At 42.3% G+C, this 19,544-nt stretch overlaps 2 protein-coding genes across 2 annotated transcripts in view; both read right to left on the reverse strand.

Annotated features, from left to right (window-relative positions):
* Positions 1–3,259: 3,259 nt before the first annotated feature.
* Positions 3,260–15,347, reverse strand: csf1ra (colony stimulating factor 1 receptor, a). The gene is made up of 22 exons (XM_015944319.3): positions 15,215–15,347; positions 14,906–14,972; positions 13,227–13,514; positions 12,858–13,145; positions 12,634–12,770; positions 12,393–12,558; positions 12,101–12,302; positions 11,466–11,581; positions 11,257–11,368; positions 10,946–11,145; positions 10,772–10,863; positions 10,555–10,681; positions 10,374–10,478; positions 9,493–9,603; positions 9,215–9,374; positions 9,042–9,124; positions 8,853–8,956; positions 8,479–8,601; positions 8,285–8,396; positions 8,105–8,204; positions 4,071–4,182; positions 3,260–3,571 (listed from the first exon to the last, which is right to left on the reverse strand). The coding sequence occupies exons 2-22, from the start codon at positions 14,952–14,954 to the stop codon at positions 3,446–3,448; spliced, it is 2,913 nt and encodes a 970-aa protein (XP_015799805.3). The 5' UTR covers positions 14,955–14,972; positions 15,215–15,347; the 3' UTR covers positions 3,260–3,445.
* A 1,378-nt stretch (positions 15,348–16,725) lies between these two features.
* pdgfrb (platelet-derived growth factor receptor, beta polypeptide) overlaps positions 16,726–19,544 on the reverse strand; it is a 39,472-nt gene continuing 36,653 nt past the window's right edge. Inside the window, exons 22-23 of the mRNA XM_015944307.3 lie at positions 18,095–18,372; positions 16,726–17,103 (exon numbers count right to left, since the gene is read on the reverse strand). Of these exons, the coding sequence (XP_015799793.3) occupies positions 16,956–17,103; positions 18,095–18,372 (426 nt within the window). The 3' untranslated portion in view covers positions 16,726–16,955. The remainder of the gene's footprint in view (positions 17,104–18,094; positions 18,373–19,544) is intronic.

A 19,544-nucleotide genomic window follows, 5' to 3' on the forward strand; every position in this document is an offset into this window, starting at 1 on the left:
CACCAACGATCCTGCGACCACAGCTCTGGTTGTCCGCCTCAACAATGGAGGCACGGAACAGGGTCCATTCAGACTAAATGTCCCCCTCCTTCCTCGGAACATTTTGGAAGTTCTGTCGGAGGTGGGAATTATGTTTATGTATTTAGCAGACGCTTTTGTCCAAAGCGACTTACAAGTGATAATCGGCATTTTGCCCTTGAGGCTAACAACAACAATAACAGCAACAACATTGACATCAGTCATGGAGAGGAGGGAACAAGGAGTGGACAGTAGAGAGGGGGGAACGGGTGCAGGCAAGGTGCTAGTTAAGAAGATGCTCTCTGAAGAGCAGGGTCTTCAGGAGTTTCTTGAAAATAGAAAAGGAAGCCGCAGTTCTGGTAGTGCTTGGAAGGTCATTCCACATTTGTGGAACGATGCATGAGAAAAGTCTGGATTGTCCTGAGCGTGGTGTAGGCACTGCCAGCCGACAATCCTGTGATGACCGGAGCGGCCGGGCCGAGACGTAAGCCTTTGCAAGAGGATTCAGGTAGATGGGAGCCGTGCCGTCTCGGACTTTGTATGCTAGTGTTAGCAATTTGAATTTGATGCATGCTGCTAGCGGTAGCCAGTGGAGCTCAATGAACAGAGGGGTGAACAGAGGGGAATTGAAGCTCCTTTTGACAGGAGACTCTGCCAGACATTCCCAGCAGACCCTCGCGATACGTTTGGGCCTGCCTGGTCTGACCGACATCCTCCCCCACCATCTGAGCCAACTCACCACCAGGTAGTGATCAGTTAACAGCTCCGCACCTCTCTTCAATCGAGTGTCCAAGACATGCGGCCGCAGGTCAGATGAAACAACAACAAAGTCGATCATCTAGCTGCGACCTAAGGTATCCTGGTGCCAAGAGCTCATATGGACACCTTTATGTCTGAACATGGTGTTCATTATGGACAATCCATGACTGTCCAATAACAAAACACCACTCGGATTCAGATCAGGGGGTCGTTCCTCCCAACCACACCTCTCCAGGCCTCACTGTCATTGCCCACGTGAGCGTTAAAGTCCCCCAGCAGAACGAGGGAGTCACCGGAAGGAGCGTTTTCTGGCACCCCCTCCAAGGTCTCCAAAAAGGGTGGGTAGTCTGAACTGCAGTTTGGTAAATAAACACAGACCACAGTCAGAACCTGTCCCCCCACACGTAGGCGGAGGGGGGCTACCCTCTCATTCCCTGGGGTAAACCCCAACGTACAGGCACCAAGATGGGGGGCAACCAGTATGCCCACCCCTGCTCGGCACCTCTCAGTGGGAGCAACTCCAGAGTGGTAGAAAGTCCAACCCCTCTCAGGGAAACTGGTTCCAGAGCCAGAGCCATGCGTTGAGGTGAGTCCGACTATATCTAGTCGAAACCTCTCAACCTCACACACCAACTCAGGCTCCTCCCCCAACAGAGAGGTGACATTGCTTGTACAAAGAGCCAGCTTCTGTAAACGAGGATCAGACCGCCAAGGTCCCCGCCCTCGACTACCACCCGTCACACACTGCACCCAACCCCTTTGGCCCCTCCCACGAGTGGTGAGCCCATGGGAAGGGGGAACCACGTTTCCTCTTCGGGCTGTGCCCGGCCGGGCTCCGTGGGTGAAAGCCCGGCCACCAGGCGCTCGCCAATGTGCCCCATCTCCAGGCCTGGCTTCAGAGGGGGGGCCCTGGTGACCCACGTCCGGGCGAGAGAACACGGTTTCCATTTATATAAATCATCATAAGAGGTCTTCGGGCTGCTCTTTGTCTGATCCCTCACCTAGGACCTGTTTTCCATGGGTGACCCTACCAGTGGCATAAAGCCTCAGACAACTTAGCTGCTACGATCATTGGGACACTCAAACCCCTCCACCACGGCAAGGTGGCAGCCCAGGGAGGGATTCCAGAGGTGATTATAGTTATAATCTGTTTTGATTATTTTGGAGTCAGGTCAGAAAACAGTTTCATATGCCAGCTGACAGAAGCGGTTCATCTCAGTCAAACCCCGTCTGATTAACTAACATTAAAATATCGTCATCAGAAAATAACATAACCACTTTTTCTGTAAAGTCATTTCAGTTCAGTTCAAACTTCATAACGGAAGAGAGAACAAAGCATTTAAATCTAAAACCATGTGAATACTTCCCTACAGATATCTCAAGAGTTATGCAATATTCACACATAATGTGGGAAATGTTCCAGAGAAAATGCAGATTGGATGAATATCGAACAGAAAACAGGAAGTGGGGAGGGAAGAGCCACTTGGTTTCTGTCAGGTCAGAGAGACGCACCAAAGACAAATATTTTGTGGAGCAGAAAAGTTTAAACTCTAAACGTTTAACGGCAAAGCTTTTTCAACGATTTTATTTGCTGCTTTTAGAACAAAAACACAGTAAATACTCATGTAGTACAATCTACAACCTTTCAGTGAAAATAATAATTCTTGATTATATGTATATATGTACACTCCAGACACACCAACACACACACGAAGTGCTGGACATCTGAATCTCTCTCATAGCTTATACATCGCTCTAGAATCTGTTGGCAGTGAAGGCTGACGGCTACACTCGTCTAAATAACGCTACAGGAAACGAGAGGACTAAACTGTGCCTCGGAAACAAAGAAAACGTTCACATTGTTCGTTCATGCGGTCTAGAATCCACTGATTTGCCATGTTCCACAAATCACGCTGAACACCAGTAATTAATGAGATAGAAGCGAAACAATCACATGCTGCAAAACCAAAAAACAACAACAACAAAAGAAAACCAGTCACAGTGGGGTGTTGTACGTTAAAACTGATTCCACTGGAGCGGAGCAACACAACCAGTCTTTTCTTTCTCACATCATTTGCTTTGACATGCTTACAGTTGCACTTCAGATGCTCACTCACAGGTCAGAGAACAAAAGCTGACGTGAACAGGGCGAATAATGGATCAAGTGGTTTTAATTCTCTTTGACTATGGAGCTGCTTCCTCTAACTATGCATGCAATAAAAGGATTAAAAAAGGAAGTGATCCTGCTGACAAAACTGACTTAAACGTCCACAAAATAACACCCTCATGAGGCAGCAATAAAAAATAACAGTAAAAGCTGTGATAAACATACAATGTTTTATATAACATAACGAGAAAAGAGGGCCCTCATGAGCTAGGAGAGGAACTAATGATCAGTCTGCAGAGATCTGGTCTAAAATAAGAATGACCGTGTAGTTCCTTCTTTCGTGTCTGCAGTCGGGGTCGATGTGGCGATGTCCTAGTCACAGAAGGGAGTCACATGCTTTGCTGCCGTCGCTAGTCTGTCTGGACAGCCGGGGAAAAATAGCAGACAGGGCGACAGCTCAGCTCAGGGCTCTGCAACGCTCTTCGACCACAAGCTTCAGCCTTTTCTCACTCTCCTAATTTCTGTGTGTTGACTCATAAACGAAGGGTTGTTTCAGGGCTTTCAGCAAAACTGATATTTGTTGTTGGTCTTCATCAGCAGTTGCTGCTCTTCCGCCTGGTCACAGCACTTGGATTGGTCATGCACGTCTTCCTCTGTTAGCTCCTGCTGCACGTTCTGGTACACTACCTGATGGTTGAGATGGGTGATATATCAACAGGAAGTTTGTTTCAACTGAATGCAGTAGTCTGGTGTGTGCAACAAGCCTTAATGTTCTGTTTATGGTTCAGAGAAGTTTTCATAAACAACAAAATTCAACTTTTATCTTAGACACTATTTGGTAACTATTTTAAAACATAGTAAAATGTGTTAAATTGATTAGTCCACACAGCTAAGTTAGATGTCTCTAGGGGAGGATTAACCCTCTCAGGCTCAGAATAAGTTCTGATAAAAGGACGAACAACTAAGTCCTTCAGGGGTACTTCTGAGGTAATGCATGCTCATGAAATACGTATGTGGAGTAACAGGTAGGTAGGTTTTAACATTGCAAATCTGCAACACCTGCCTCCAGAGGGTTAAACAAAAGAAACCACCGTTTCCCCAGGATATCTTGTCCAGTGAAGCACATTCTATTCAGCAGCTCAGCTTTGATGAAACCAGAGTCAAAAACTCGGTTATATTAACCCACCTGCTCCTCCTCAAGTTGGTCTCCCAGCAGTTTCTCTATCATCTGACTAATTTTTTGAAACGTGGGACGCTTCGTGGGCTCCAGATTCCAGCACATCCTCATGATGGTATACCTGGAACAATAAATGATGAACTTTGCATTTAGTTTGAACTGTGTGAGGATATAATCAGCAAACTTCATAAAAACCAAATCAGACAAGGCTTTTTTGGAGGTGGTGACGCAGTCAGATGAGAGATGCTGGTTCACAAGGAATGCTGGCCCTCAAGTGTCTTTTGGCCTGCGTGAAATAGCAGTTACATGGCTGCCCTGCTTGGAGATCATGTGGCTTACAGGCAGAACTAAGGCCTGACTCACAGCAGGACGACAGATGATTTGGCCCTGACTCAGGCGCAGGCCCATCCATTTCCACCACATGCAACTCTGGGTGGTGCGACGGCCGCTTTCAGCACTCACAGACGCCGTGGCCCGTTAAGAACACTTTGTTTTATCACCTTTTGATTTGAATTTTGTTCTTGAGATTTGAGAAATCACTCAAAGTAAGATAATTAAAATCTGAAAAACTGGAAGCGTGTCAGGATCATCTCATGTAAAAGTCATTTTTAGAAGTCAGATATGGCCAAAGGCAGCGGGAAAAAATTGGTGTTTTTGTTTGATCATAAAACGTTTGAACACTGACTCATTTCTCGTTAAAGTCAACAAAATGATTATTCACCAGCTTTAAATGTCATCATCTAAAATACACTGCATCCTACAACGTAAGCAGCTCTACTATTACTACTGGTAACAGGCTAATTAGCTGAGTCCCTGAAGGCAACAATTACGTATGAACTATTTGTAACAAACCTGCTGATAGTCACTTGACAAAGCCGCTAAACTCAAACAATACAAGTTTCTATAGCTGGAGCTGGGGTTGCAGACATTTAACTCTTCCAGATGTTTAATTACAAATTTTTATGGCATGGGAAATCTTCTGAAGTTTAAATAATGTTATGGAAAGTGAAGCCTAAAGATAAAGTACCACAACAGTAGTAGTACAACATCCTGGTGACCCTTTTCACAATAAAACACTGTAAAATAGAATGCCAAAAAAAAAATCCACAAAATTTCCATCAGCATAATAATGAGCACTGTCTGAATCTTTTAGAACAATCATAACTCGGTGAAACATTAAAGCTCTGCGGAGCCAGGATGAAAATCTGTCATATTTAAAACCTTAAACTAACATCAGCGTGGTTTCATTAAACTTTTCACAGTGCTGATTTACATCTTTTAAAGACGTAGTTCACTTATTTATCCATACGTTTGCAGTGGTCTCTAGTAGGAAGAATGCCTTGTAAGTCGTTCTCGGGGGACAGAAAATACCGGTGCACCATTTCTCTGACCTAAAAGTTGCCCACATCACAGCTGAGCTTCAGACGGCGGGTTCTGGAGTCTTATTTCCTGATATTTAAAAATCTCTTCCCTGATTGGATAACAGCAACGTGATTCCACTGACTTGCAACATGTTTTATCTCCACAAATGACACAAGCCAGGAGGATCTTCTGCCATGTGGTGGTGTTGCTAATGCTAACAGTTAGCTTCTACTAGCCGAGACATCCATTGCTGCAGACAATTAAATAACAACAACAACAGCCTTCCCCATCGTGAGTTGAGATTGGTGAGTCTATGAACGCAAATTCACAATGTGACGTAGATCTGTGAGGATTTTAAAATCCCAGAGTTTCACCGTCTATTTTCTATCAGAAGCTAAAGCAGGAGATAGGTGTTGGAGAGAGCAAAGCTCCTGTGGGACTTTCAGATCCAGACTGACAAAATGGTGATGGTGAACTAGACATTGTGGTGGTGGACAAACAACAGAGGACAGCCGTCGTGAGTAATTTGGCAATACCAAGTGATGGCAACATGAGGAAAAAGGGACACGAGAAACTAGAGAAGTACCAGGGCCTCAAAGAAGAACTTGAGAAAGCCTGGAGAGTGAAGACATCCCGTGTGGTGCCCGTGGTCATCGGGGCAGTAACCCCCAAACTGGAGGAGTAGCTAACGCAAATCCCAGGAAGAACATCAGACATGTCAGTCCAGAAAAGTGCAGTTCTAGGAACAGATAAGATACTGCAGAACCTTCAAGATCCTAGGCCTCTGGTAGAGGACCTGAGCTCAGAAGGATGAGACCATCTGGGGAGGGTGAGATGGGAATTAAATCTATATCTATCTATCTATCTATCTATCTATCTATCTATCTATCTATCTATCTATCTATCTATCTATCTATCTATCTATCTATCTATCTATCTATCTATCTATCTATCTATCTATCTATCTATCTATCTATCTATCTATCTATCTATCTATCTATCTATCTATCTATCTATCTATCTATCTATCTATCTATCTATCTATCTATCTATCTATCTATCTATCTATCTATCTATCTATCTATCTATCTATCTATCTATCTATCTATTTATCTATCTATCTATCTATCTATCTATCTATCTATCTATCTATCTATCTATCATCTATCTATCAATCGCGCACACACACACACACACACACACACACACACACACACACACACACACACACACACACACACACACACACACACACACACACACACACACACACACACACACACACACACACGTGCACACACACATACCATAGAGTTCTGTTGTTACAGTTTTTCTCAGTCGCTTTGGTGCGTTTCTCAGATCAGAATTAAAATTCTCATAACTATTAGTTCAACCTCCACAACATTTAGTCATTTGTGCACATCATAGTAGCAATTTCTCCTTTCTCTGAACCAACTGCAAATGATTTTGGACATGTATCAGTTGCTTTCATACATTTCTCTGCTGTTTTTTGACATTTCCATTTGCTTATGTCATGTCAGTCAAAATGAATTATACTTATGGATGCTGAATAGTCACTCTCAATAAAACTAATAGTCTTACTTTCATTGCTTGAGTCAATACACACAAAATTGTTGAACTAGTTATCAAATGTCAAATATCAGCCATCTGTCAAGCAAATTCTATACCTTTCTTTATCATTTTATTCTGGAAATGTCTCCTAAATTGAACAATTGATCACAGGTGAGTTTCATCTGTCACTCATGAGGAGGTGTAATCCAATAGAGGAGTTTTTCTCTGCCTGGAGGTGGAAAGTTTACAGTACTGTATGACCAACATCCACATGAGTAAATGGCCCTGCTAGCAGCCATGGATGCAGCATGTGACAACATCACAGCAGAGTCCTGCAGAGGATGGATTCGCCACTCCAGGAGATACTTTCCTCGCTGCATTGCGAGGGACGACATCCATTGTGATGTAGATGAAAATATGTGGCCAGACAGACAGGAACGTCTGGATGTGCCAGAATGATTTACTGTACCTGTATGTTACAGTACTGTGCAATACTGTATGTACTGTTACATGTACTGTATATTGTTCACATTTGTGCACAGCTCTACCAAAAGGGTGATTTTTTGTTTACATGTATTCTACAGTAAACAAGTGACTGTAGCATATTTTTCTTTTGCACAATGCTGTAGAATTACAAACACTTCTATACAGTAAAAATGTAAAACGTAAGTATTCAGTGTCTCAGTTACTCCCAAAACTCCCATAACATCTACAGTAACTTTACTGCACATTTCAAATGGCTGTACAAGTAGGGCATAGTGCTGTCTTGAGCATTTTCTGGTGTCACCAAATATTCTTGCAATGGAAAACACTGAAATTATAAACTGTCATAGTGAAAACATGACAAAGCCATTTGACTATCTTGTTCATAAAGATGGTGTCAAGACTTTTCATTTTGATGGCACTGACAGTTTCATTGACATGAATACTTGCTTTTGAGGAATGGATTATCAATTTTGAGCATGTGACATGCTTTTGCAGGCTATCCACTAGGTTTTGCAGTTTGCACTAATTGTTTTGAGAAATGCACTAACTGCTGTGCAAATGTTAATAGTGTTCTGAGAAACGCACCAAAGCGACTGAGAAAAACTGTAAGATGTAAAGCTTACATTTCCAGCGAAGCAAAGCCAGGTTGAGACATTTGATAGCCATGCTTTATCATCTTGTAGAACCTTGTGTCTACAGCCATGCTCGGATATGGACTCTGGCCTGGTGGAAAAAAAATATATATATATAATTTGCAGATAAACTAAAAATAATAACAAAAAAAGCTTTGGAATTATTCTAACCTAGAGAGAAAATCTCCCATAGGAGGATGCCATAAGACCAGACGTCACTCTGGACGGTGTATATGCAGTCAAAGATGCTCTCTGGTGCCATCCACTTCACTGGCAACCGGGCCTTCAAACAAGCACAAAGCCCTCACTTCACCATCGGCTCATATTACAGGAATAATGTGGCTTTGATTAGCTGGAGCTCTTACATTGCCCTTCACAACATAGTTGGAGTCATTCATGATGTCCCGTGCCAAGCCAAAGTCACATATCTTCGCCTCTCGCTGGCTGGTCAGCAGGACATTTCTGGCAGCAACATCTCTGTGAATACACTGAACATGGACACAGTGACAGTGTGTATTTTCATACAAATGTCTGTGTTCTGGTAATCATTTTTCACTTTCAAGAAATAAGAAAGCAGCTCTTTTAATTTAATACCACAGCGGTATATTGTAATGTAGACTCCATTCCATTCTGTTTTACTTGTATAGCACATGTTCGGACAGCATGAGAGCTGAGAAAAGTGCTGAACTGGGAGTAAAACGTGAGTTTCAATGTTCTCTCAGAAAAAAGAAGTCCTTACATTTCTGGCAGCCAAGAAGTCAAGGCCCTGAGCTACTTGAAGGGAGAATCTCAGCAAGTCCTCAATATCCAGCAGCCAGTCACCAGTTTCCTCATAGTCACACTCTTCAGATCAAAACAGAGAAAATGACGAGGGGTCGAGAAGGAAAACATGATTTCATATTTGTAAAATCTATGGTGATGAGTTTACCAAGAAATGGTTCCGTATTTGGCACCTGGCTTGGCCTCATTTCCAAGTAAGTGCTTGAAGCTGCACTAGAGATCCCACTGTCACTGTTAAACAACAACAACAACAACAACAAAACATAAAAAAATCTGTAAATATTTCTCACTTATTATCTGGCAGCGTGTTTGGTAACATACCTTCTGATGAACTGCCTCTGACTGCAGATGTTCTTGTAGTCTGAGTTCTTCCTGACATCAGGAAGATTCATGACAGAATTGACGAACGTCTCTGCCTTCTGACGAAGGAAGTTCAGGAGGTCACCAAGGCTGCAGTACTCAGTGATCACGAGCACAGGTCCTGATGAGGAAACACAGCATGTTTCAGCTCCTCAGACGAGTTTTGGCGCAAATCGCTTACCAATGCCTGATTTAGCATGGTTAAGTGAAGTTTAGTAAACACGTTTTTGCTGTCTGACCTCCATATGTGCAAGCACCGAGCAGGTTGACGATATTTTTGTGGTGCCCCAAATGGCTCAGGATCTTCAGCTCTGACATCAGAGCCTCCCTCTCATCTGAATGGGCGCTGGCTGCAAAAACACAAGACATTCAAACTGTCATCTATCAGTAAACATGAAAAACTGAGATAAGCTCTAACTTTTTAAAAACATCTCACGCAAAAAAATGAAATCAAATAAATATAAAAAATAAAAACATCTCACGCTGTTGGGCCTTTTGTTTTAAAGACCAAATTCACTCATTTTTTTTTAGCACATCTGCAGTGGTCTGTAATGAAATGGATGCCTTGAGTCAACCTCCAGTTTTAGGAGGTCAAAATGAGCCAGATCAGAGATGAGCTTCAGACAACAGGTTTTGGGTTATTTCCTGAAATTCGAACATCTCATCTTTATTGACTAAAAGCAACTTCAATGTTTTGTCTCCACAAATAACACAAGCCTGATGGATTTCTGCCGTGCTGTGGGGTTGCTAATGCTATCGGTTAGCTTCTACTAATCGAGACGTGCTCTGTTCTCGATGCTAAATCAACAACAACTTTCACCGTTTCAAGCCAAGTTGGGTTAGTCCATGAATGCTAATTTGACACCATGACATGTTAATATCTCTAGCTTTTCAGATCCAAGCATTTCCACGTCTATTTTCTCTTGGCAGCTAGTGCAGGAGTTAGGGGTAGAAGACTATTTTCGCGTAAAACCTTCATGTTCAACTCAGAGTGACCGATCATATTTCCGAAGCAACAAGTAAGAAAACGGTTTTCCTGTGAACTTGGCCTTTAAGGTATTAAATATTTTAGAATGGTTTTCTTAGGCAAAAAATATTTGTAATAAATAGCAGATTTCACCTTTTAACATTTTCACAGCCACACGCACGGCGTTGTCCTCTTTCCCAAGACCATATGCTGTTGCTTCAACCACTTTTCCGAATGCACCCGCACCCAGGATCTTTCCTGTTCAGAGTGCAGACATTTCAAATGGAATCCATAGAAACAGTTTGATCTGTAATAAGGGTTTAGCAGCTTGAACCTAGTTTGAGTTTGTCTCTGGGGAACTCCCACTTCTCGTTGTAGGGCAGCTGGGTGGGGTCAATGAAGGTGTAGTTGTTTCCACTACTCATTTCAATAATCTTCCAACGGATTTCATACCTGGGCTTCTGAAAAACAAAATCAAACAGAGCGATCAAAAAGACCTGCTACTGAACTAGTGATCCTGTACTAGATTCGCTGTTAGGATTTAAATGTACCTGTTTATATTTGTAAAGCAGAAAAACCAGCAGCACCAGGAGGATTGCCATGATTGCCGCTACTCCGCTCAGGGTGGTGGTTAAAAGTTCATCTGTCCAGTCAGATAAAAACCTTCATTGGTGCTTTGACTCATTTCAACTGTATGATAACCAATCAAAATAACAAACACTCACCAGAAACCTCCATGGAAAAAGTGTCTCTGCTGATGCCAACCAAATTGAAAGCCACACACTCCACAGTCATCCTCTGGGTGGACGGTCCCACTCTGAGGACGCTCTCCACTTCCACAGCTCCGTTCTCCTCCCTCTGGACCTCCACAGTAAGAGCCTGGAGGGGGACTGCCAACTGCAACCCGGAGGTGCTCTCATTGCACCTGTGTCATCACCCCAAAACACAGGAACAAGATCTTATTTGCTCCTAATTTGTGATGTTTTGGGTGATTTTTATGGCCAATTTATTACATTTTACATTAAACGGTTCTTACGTGGGCCGTATTCCTAGACACTGATACCAGATGATTCTCGGAGCAGGATAGCCGAATGAGGTGCAAGTCAGAGTGGTGACATTCTCCCATCGCACCACTGCAACAGGTCTCTCTGTTGCATAGCAATAAAAAATAGAAGCAAACATACTCTTTCAGGTTTTACAGCGTTGATATTATTAGCAACACTTGCTTTGATTTCTGTCACTTACGATACATTTGAACTTGAAACTTGATGGATGCGTTGACCAAGTTGCTTCTGGCGTAGAACGTGTACTGGCCTTGCTCCTGAATGTTCATTCTCTTCAGCTGCAGGCTTGCACGGTATCTATGTAAATAAAATACCCCCCAAAATTCAAAACAACAATCATTTGAGAATAAAAGGAATATTTATTGAAGAAGTGACTAATTCTGTGGTTAGAATTCAGACAGTTTCTATGTATCACCAGCCAGTAAAAATAGAAAAAACTCTTCCCCTGTTGGAGTTTTATGACCTGACAGAGATATGATGACCTTGAAGTTCCTGGTCAAATTCTGGCAAGATGCACTGACAGCATTTTTCAGCAACTTCCTCATTTGGACACAATAATGTCCAGTCCTACTCCTTGGGGGCTGCTATCCTGCTTGCTTTTGGGTTTTTCTACAGTAACACACACGATTGTGGTAGAGGAGTTGAATGTTGTTTTTAAGTGTCTACAGAAACCTGTAAATGACCTTTCTGCTCAACTCAGGAGTGCAGAGAAACACCTAAAACACTCAGGATAGTGGCTGTCAATAACCTGGATTGGACACCACTGGTCTGAAAGGCGGTCTACCTCAGTCTCTGAGCTTTATGTTGCTACTGCACCTGTTGTTGTATCGGATGAACTTGTGCTCCTGAGTGGAAGTGTTGGGAGATGTCGGTGTGAACCATCTGTGCTCGACAATTTGAGGGTAGGCTTCAATCAGCACGTTCAGCTCTAGATCTTCGCCCACATTCACCTCGATCAAAGAACCCTGCTGTGCCAGTCTGGGTGAGAGTTGGGGCGACAGTCTGATGTAGGGCTTGTCTGATTGAAACACACAAAATTAAGTTGATCCTGATTTATAACGATCAATTCCAAACACCACATAGGCATGTCTGTTGTTTCATGGCTCACCCACAACCAGCAGGTACGTCGTGGTGCTGTTCTCTCCGGCTTCATTGGTACCGACGCAGGAGATGTTTCCTGTGTCTGCGAGGTCCACAGCAGGAATGGTCAAGATGCTCTGAATGTCCAGGCGATTCTCTCCACTGGAACGAACCATCTCCTCTATTGTTGGTTTCTAAGGACAAGAGATCACATCTGAGTCCGTGTCCAGAAAACTGCCCAGTCACACCAAGGCATGTCTCACACTGACCGATTTGGTGGAATATTTCCAAGTCACGTTATAGTTGAAGTTGGGATTGTGTGTTTTGCAGACAACCTTGAGTTTTTCCCCAACTATTCGCACATACTCCTCTGTCTCCAAGTAGACATAGGGAGGACTACGAAGCTCTAGAGCAAGGAGAAAACGTTTAAGAGGAAATGCAAGTAAAGAGTGTTGAAAGGTACATGGGGGGTTTCTCAGCTGAGTGTTCTCACTCTGGATGACGTTGATGGAAAAAGCCTTGGAGGTCCTTTCTACGCCATTGACCCTGGCTGTGCAGACGTAGTCAGCATTAAAACTGGGATTGAGGCTGTGGATGAAGACGCCACGATGCCTGTTGATGGTGAAGTTCATCCCTGCGGGGACGGAGGTCCCGTTGTCCATCCGGAGGCTCAGATTGGTGGCTGAGGGGTCGGTTAGCAAGCAGGGCAGCATGTACGCTTCACCCTCCTTCTTCACCACCCGTAGGGAGGTGCTGCTGGTCCAGAACACACGCTGTGGATCTAACAGAGGACGAGGCCACGAACTCTAATAAAAACATCATTCTAGAGTAAGACTTTTTGGTTTCATAGTGTCCAGCTCACCTTTCACGAACACGTGCACTGAGGAGGTCAGATTGCTGTCCTTGGACTCAGCAGCGTAAACACACGTGTATGTTCCGGTGAATTCCGCCGTGGGACGTGGTACCTTTAGGGTGCAGATGTTCCCAGAGCTTTTGGACACAAAGCGTTTGTGTTTGGGTAGTCTGGGGTGCCAGTTCACAGGTCCGTCACCCTCACAACTCAGATCCAGGGGGCTCCCAACCCTGACCACCACCTCAGAACCCCCCACTTCCCTAGATTTAAACGTGATCACTGGACGCCTCCATTCAACTGAAAACAAGAACATATCAGTAAGACTTTACTGGCTTTACTTTAGTTGCCAGAAATGAGTTTTTTTAAAACATAATTAATTCTAGTTTTTCCATGCTGTAGTTCTTTTTTAAAACAGAGCAGTTTTGTTTACCTGTTTCCCCGCTACGTTTCGCACGAAACGTAGCGGGGAAACAGGTAAACAAAACTGCTCTGTTTTAAAAAAGAACTACAGCATGGAATTAGAGATACAACACAGCAAGAACACACCTAAGAAACTCAAGTTGTTGTTTTTCAACCACCTCATCCAGTCAGTGACTGATCAATCTATTTATTGAAATCAGGAATCATCTCTGTTATTCTCTCTTCTGCTTTGCACAGATGGGAATCAATTAGCTAAGTCTGGAACGTTTCCAGTGTGTTCCTACTCCGATTCTATGTAGAACATTGTGATTAACACCCTAAACAAGACAAGAGGCACATTTAAGAATTTATATGGAAACGAGAGAGGCAGTTTTAGTCACCCGTGAGGGAAGTACCATCAATGGTTTTGGTTCCTATATATATATATATATATATATATATATATATATATATATATATATATATATATATATATATATATATATATATATATGTATATATATTAGTTATTTTTACTTTACAGGCCTGCCTCCTGGAGTTCTGGCCTGCACTTTGGGTCCTAAACTACTACACTGTGACAGAAAGAGTCGCCAACTCTTAGAAAAAAGCTACGTTGTGTGTAATGAAGAACAATGTTGTCTTTCATTTACTAAGAAATTTGTGGTCTCTCAGCAGCACACTCAAGTATTTTTGTACAAAGATTAAAGACCATGCATTTCTAATCCTCAAAGGAGAACTGAGATTCAGCGTTCAGCAGTTTTCTGTCTAACTTGGGTCAAACTTTTATATCTCAGGATTCAACGTTTCCAGACTCCCTAAACAGTCACCTTCATCCATATTGGAAATATCGGAATGAACTATTGACCTAAACTCCAAATGATACCTCCTAAAGTGATCCAGCAGAGACAGACAACCCGCCACATTCAAATCAAACATTACATGATGCTTTAGTTTAACTTAGAATAACATTATGGGATGATCAGAGTTGAGCTGAAGTGCAAACAAAAATGTTTTCAATAAAATATATGATAAAACGCATTCCAGAAATTTGGTCCAATTTGAACATTTTAGAAGGATTATGTGTGTAACTGGGTCAGTGTGATGAAGAGCAACTATTTCAGCTCTAAGCAAGTTTAAAGCTTTGAATCAAAATGCTTTAGTACTGTTTGTGTCAGGATATGGATTTCCCTTTTAACCCCACAATAGATGAAAAAGTAGAACAAGACTGAATTAGGGTCAGTAAGAGAACTGCATTTCTCTGGTCCTACCTGAAGCAGCAGAAGCCACGACCCCGAGCAACAGCGCTAGATACTTCATCCTGGATCAAGTCCAAACCTGCAGGTTGAAGAGCGGCATGTGTGTGTGTGCCATGGAACACTTCATTCGTATTGTGTTGTTAGATAGAGAAATGGAAAATCTTAGAAGCTGTGCTGCAACTCCATCCCCTTTAACTTCTCTTTTCTTACCCATCTGAGGAAGAGTTTCATCACAGATTTGAGCAAAATCCAAATCCATCTCAGTCTGCAGCTGGATTGTTTAGATTATGAGAAGCACATATTTATTTAGAAAATCCTCACCTTCAGATATCTGCAGTCTGGCAGGAGGATTTGCTAAATTTTCCTGGGACTGGAAGTTCCCAGCATCTGAAGCTGACACAGGAGTCCTTTCTTCCCTTAATGTGTTGCCTCTGCCCTTCTTCTCTTATCTTCTTGTTTACTGGATCATTGCAGCAGAAGTCACACAGCAGACATCAGCCAACAAGTGGTGGAGGGTGGAGGCAGCTGTGTGGGTTTGTAGGGGAGGATGTTCAGCTCATCATGCTTGACAAATTAATGAACCAGAGCTAATTAAGCACAGGACATGGTCAAGGACTCACAAGACTGTATTGGGAATAATGGAACTGTAATGGGAATGTAATGGGAGTAATGTCAATCACTCGTTTTAGTGTTGGATTGGACAGGTGGGAACAGCAATGGGAGCAAAAAATAGTAAAATCTGACTCAGGAGTCATAAATAAAAATAAAAGATTTGACAACATAAAAAGGATAGATGTGTTTTAGAGTATCTGACACCATCAATTCACTCTTAGTTGGTTAAATTTAACAGTTTTTAGCTGTTTCAACCAGAAATATGGCAAATTAGAAAGTTATATGATGAAATTAAGAAATATTTCTCCAAATATTGTGATAGTACCCATTTATTAACATATTTACAGCATACAAAAGGACATGTAAAAAATACATTTGTAAACGCTAAGAGGAACTTTGGTACCGCAGCTTGTGACACAGTGATCTTGTGCTTTTTTACATCACCAAATTCAAAAGAAAATAATAATCATGTGTTGTTTGAAACCGTGTACTTATAGATGCAGCATGATGTGAGTGAGCATCATCCAAAGCAACAGAAAAATACAAGCGTCAGGCTGTTAGGATTCAAAAGTACGGAAGCCCTTCAGAGACAAAAGGTCTGGGAGCACAAAAGGCACTCGTGTGTGCCACCTTGTGCTCAGGCAGTGTTAGGCTGCTAGGATTATTACATGGAGTCACTTGTCTTCACAGAAACGTGATGCTAGGATCACCCTATTCTAGTGGCTCTAGCTTTCCATCATTCACAGAGTATTAGATATTTAACATTTTTTCTATATAAAGTGCAAATCTGGCACAGAACTAGGAGTTAAGCGTACAAAAAGGAAAATAAAGATTCTACTCAAAATTCAGAAGAAAATAGCAAAAACATTGTGTACATACAAGAACAAGCTGTACTTTTTTAAAAACAGAGCATAGGGAGTCTGCCCACATTTCAGGACCCCCCCCCCCCCCCCCAAAAAACAACAACAACAACAACAACAACAACAACAAAAAAAAACAAGAAGATTTTTCTATTACAAGGAATAAGGCTGTTGGTAAAATCCAGAGTGGCAATAATAAAAAAAGATTAAAAGTTGATATTTGGAGTTAATAAAAAATATCACCCGCTTTCAAATAATTCCTCTGTTGAATTAAAAGAACCTACAAGACATTAGAGGTATTAAAATACTAAAAAAAATACATACAGATGACCTCATAAGTTTAACAGAAATACTACAGTAAGTGCGTCTCTATGCTGATTGTACAGAAATGCCACCTTATTCATATTACGGCAGGATAAAGGTGTGAGAAGTAGAGTACCATATGCATGATTTAAGAACCACTCAAAAGGAGCTCCTAGTGAAAACAAAGATTGTTTCTCAGTCTTTTAGTGTTGCTACATTTCTTTAAGTTTACTTGGGTTCCATCTTTTCAGCCTAAGAAAGTGGCTCAGTTGTCCTTGTGGACGTGGCTACAGGAAGCTGTCTTCTACCTCAGGCGTCCCCGTAGAAGCCAGCAGAGCATCCTTCTCACTGGTGTCCTCCAACCGGTCCTCCTCTGGAAGAGTTTCATCCGTGTCCTGGGACATGGAGTCTGCCTCCTCCTCCAGAACCAGAGAGCTGAAGGCAGGAGAGACGTGTTTGACTTTACTGGACCACATGAAACATCTGCATTCAGTTCTGAATGACTCAATTAGGATGGTAAAACCCACCAATGGCTCATTGTTTCACACACACGTTTCACTGTAATATAGAGTTGTTTAATTAAAAAAGTAGCTTGAGACATTTTTAGAGCTCACTATTTGGTTCTAATTCACCGTTAGCGTTGTTAGCTCAACCTTAGCCCGCTAGCCTGCTTCACCCGATATTAGAGTAAAACCAAAGGATGCCGTGGCATCTTAGGGGTATAAGAAATAACTTCTGGGCCGCTCCTATTTACTGACTTTGGCTCTGGAGCTTTTTCCCACCTGGTGTTGAATAACAAGTGCCAGCGCTGCAGTGTTAGCATGGTGCAGGCTCGGCAACCTCAAAAACTAAGTCCCTCTGTTTTTATAAAAAATTTGTTTTGAACGGAGAAAAATTGACAACACCCAAGCCAGCTGAGAATGAAATCTGTTTCAATGTACCCTTTCTTTCAACATGATTGAGACATTAGACTTTTGTTATTCTCTACCTGTATAATTCCTACATATTGCTCCTTTAAACATTGTGTTTGCCAACTGGACCAAATGTGACCTTGGAGCAACACTTCCTGTGTATTATTTTAAAAAAGAGGTGAAAGACCTCAAATCTGCACCGGGCCTCATTTATGAGCCAAAAGTAAAACCAAATTATCCAAAAATCAGTCCCCAATGAATAATTTAAAACGACTGTTCGGAGTAATTGCATGCTTCCTAGAATCCGTGTGGTCAAAAATGTATTTGTCTTTTCAAGTCGTTGCTTGGCGACATGTTTGTATAAGCTATAAAAACACATCTCTGAATCCGCCTACATAAAACATCCACTGTTCAACATCTGGATGAGTGGGTGTGTGGTGAACAAAAAACACACGCTCCAGTTAAACAGAATCATACTGCAGCTTTTGCATTTGGCTCAATCTTTGCAACCGTACCTTGCAGGGCTTTCTGATGGAGCGTCAGGTAAAGCTTCCTCTGGCTTTGGATCTGGGATGGGGATGATGTACTCATTGAAGGAATTTATGGCTTCCTGTGTGTCTGCCTCTAGCCAGTGCTCCCCAGACCTCTGGCTCTGGTTAGCAGGGCTCAGTGGGGAGATGGGAGAGTCAAACGCAGGGTTGGCGACTGGAAAGGGTGATGAAAGTCGAGGTTTGGTGCGGGTGACTGCTGGGTGGTCGCTCTTCATGAAGTTTTCATCGACTTGGCAGTATCTCTGTTTTCACGGGAGAAAAAAAATGGTTGTGATGCTGAGCTTGTATGACTTTTCCCTTTATTTATTCAGTAAATTGGCTATTAAATTAACCAACCCAGACTGAAAAGAAGTTCTGAATTTCCTAATAAAAAGTTATTCTTTCAAATTTTCACTCTTTGTTATATTGCAGCCATTTGCTAAAATCAATTAAATTAATTTTTCTCTTCATTAATGTACTCACAGCACCCCATATTGACAGAAAAACAGAATTTTAGAGCTTTTTGCAGATTTATTAAGAAAAACAAACGGAAATATCACATGGTCCTAAGTATTCAGACCCTTTGTTTTGACACTCATATATTTAACTCAGGTGCTGTCCATTTCTTCTGATCATCCTTGAGATGGTCCTACACCATCATTGGAGTCCAGCTGTGCTTGATTATACTGATTGGACTTGATTAGGAAAGCCACACACCTATCTATATGACCTGTAGCTCACATGTCAGAGCAAATGAGAATGATGAGGTCAAAGGAACTGCCTGAAGAGCTCAGAGAATTGTAGCAAGGCCTAGATCTCGCCAAGGTCACAAAAAAATAAAATAAAAATAAATAAATAAATAAAACATAAAAAAATCTCTGCTGCACTTAAAGTTCCTAGGAGCACAGTGAGCAAACTTAGCTACTGTGGAAGAAGGGCCTTGATGAGAGAGGTAAAGAAGAACCCAAAGATGCAGTCAGGAGATGGGAGAAAGTTGTTGAAAGTCAACCATCACTGTAGTCCTCCACCAGTTAGGGCTTTATGGCAGAGTGTCCCATGTGGAGTTCGCTAAAAGACACCTGAAGGACCCTGAGATGGTGAAAAATAAGATTCTCTGGTCTGATGAGACCAAGATAGAACTTTACGGCCTTAATTTTAAGCAGAATGAGTGGAGAAAATCAGGCACTGCTCATCACTTGTCCAATACAGTCCCCACAGTGAAGTATGGTGATGGCAGCATCATGCTGTGGGGTGTTTTTCAGCTGCAGGGACAGGACGGCTGGTTGCAATCGAGGGAAGGATGATTGTGGCCCAGTATAGGGATATCCTGGACAAGACCTCAGACTGAGCCAAAGGTTTAATTTCCAACATGACAATGACCCCAAGCACACAGCTAAAATAACAAAAGAATGGCTTCATGGCATCTCTGTAGCCC

This window comes from Nothobranchius furzeri, chromosome 1 (genome assembly GCF_043380555.1).
Source record: "Nothobranchius furzeri strain GRZ-AD chromosome 1, NfurGRZ-RIMD1, whole genome shotgun sequence".
NCBI lineage: Eukaryota > Metazoa > Chordata > Actinopteri > Cyprinodontiformes > Nothobranchiidae > Nothobranchius > Nothobranchius furzeri.

Bases quoted from the DNA above. Each gene is read 5' to 3' on its own strand.
- csf1ra (XM_015944319.3), bottom strand. From the start codon at position 14,954: ATGAAGTATCTAGCGCTGTTGCTCGGGGTCGTGGCTTCTGCTGCTTCA. The intron at 11,582-12,100 runs GTGCAGTAGCAA...TTATTTACATAG, and splicing joins TTCATCCGATACAACAACAG to ATACCGTGCAAGCCTGCAGC. The intron at 8,397-8,478 runs GTAAGAGCTCCA...GCTTGTTTGAAG, and splicing joins ACTATGTTGTGAAGGGCAAT to GCCCGGTTGCCAGTGAAGTG.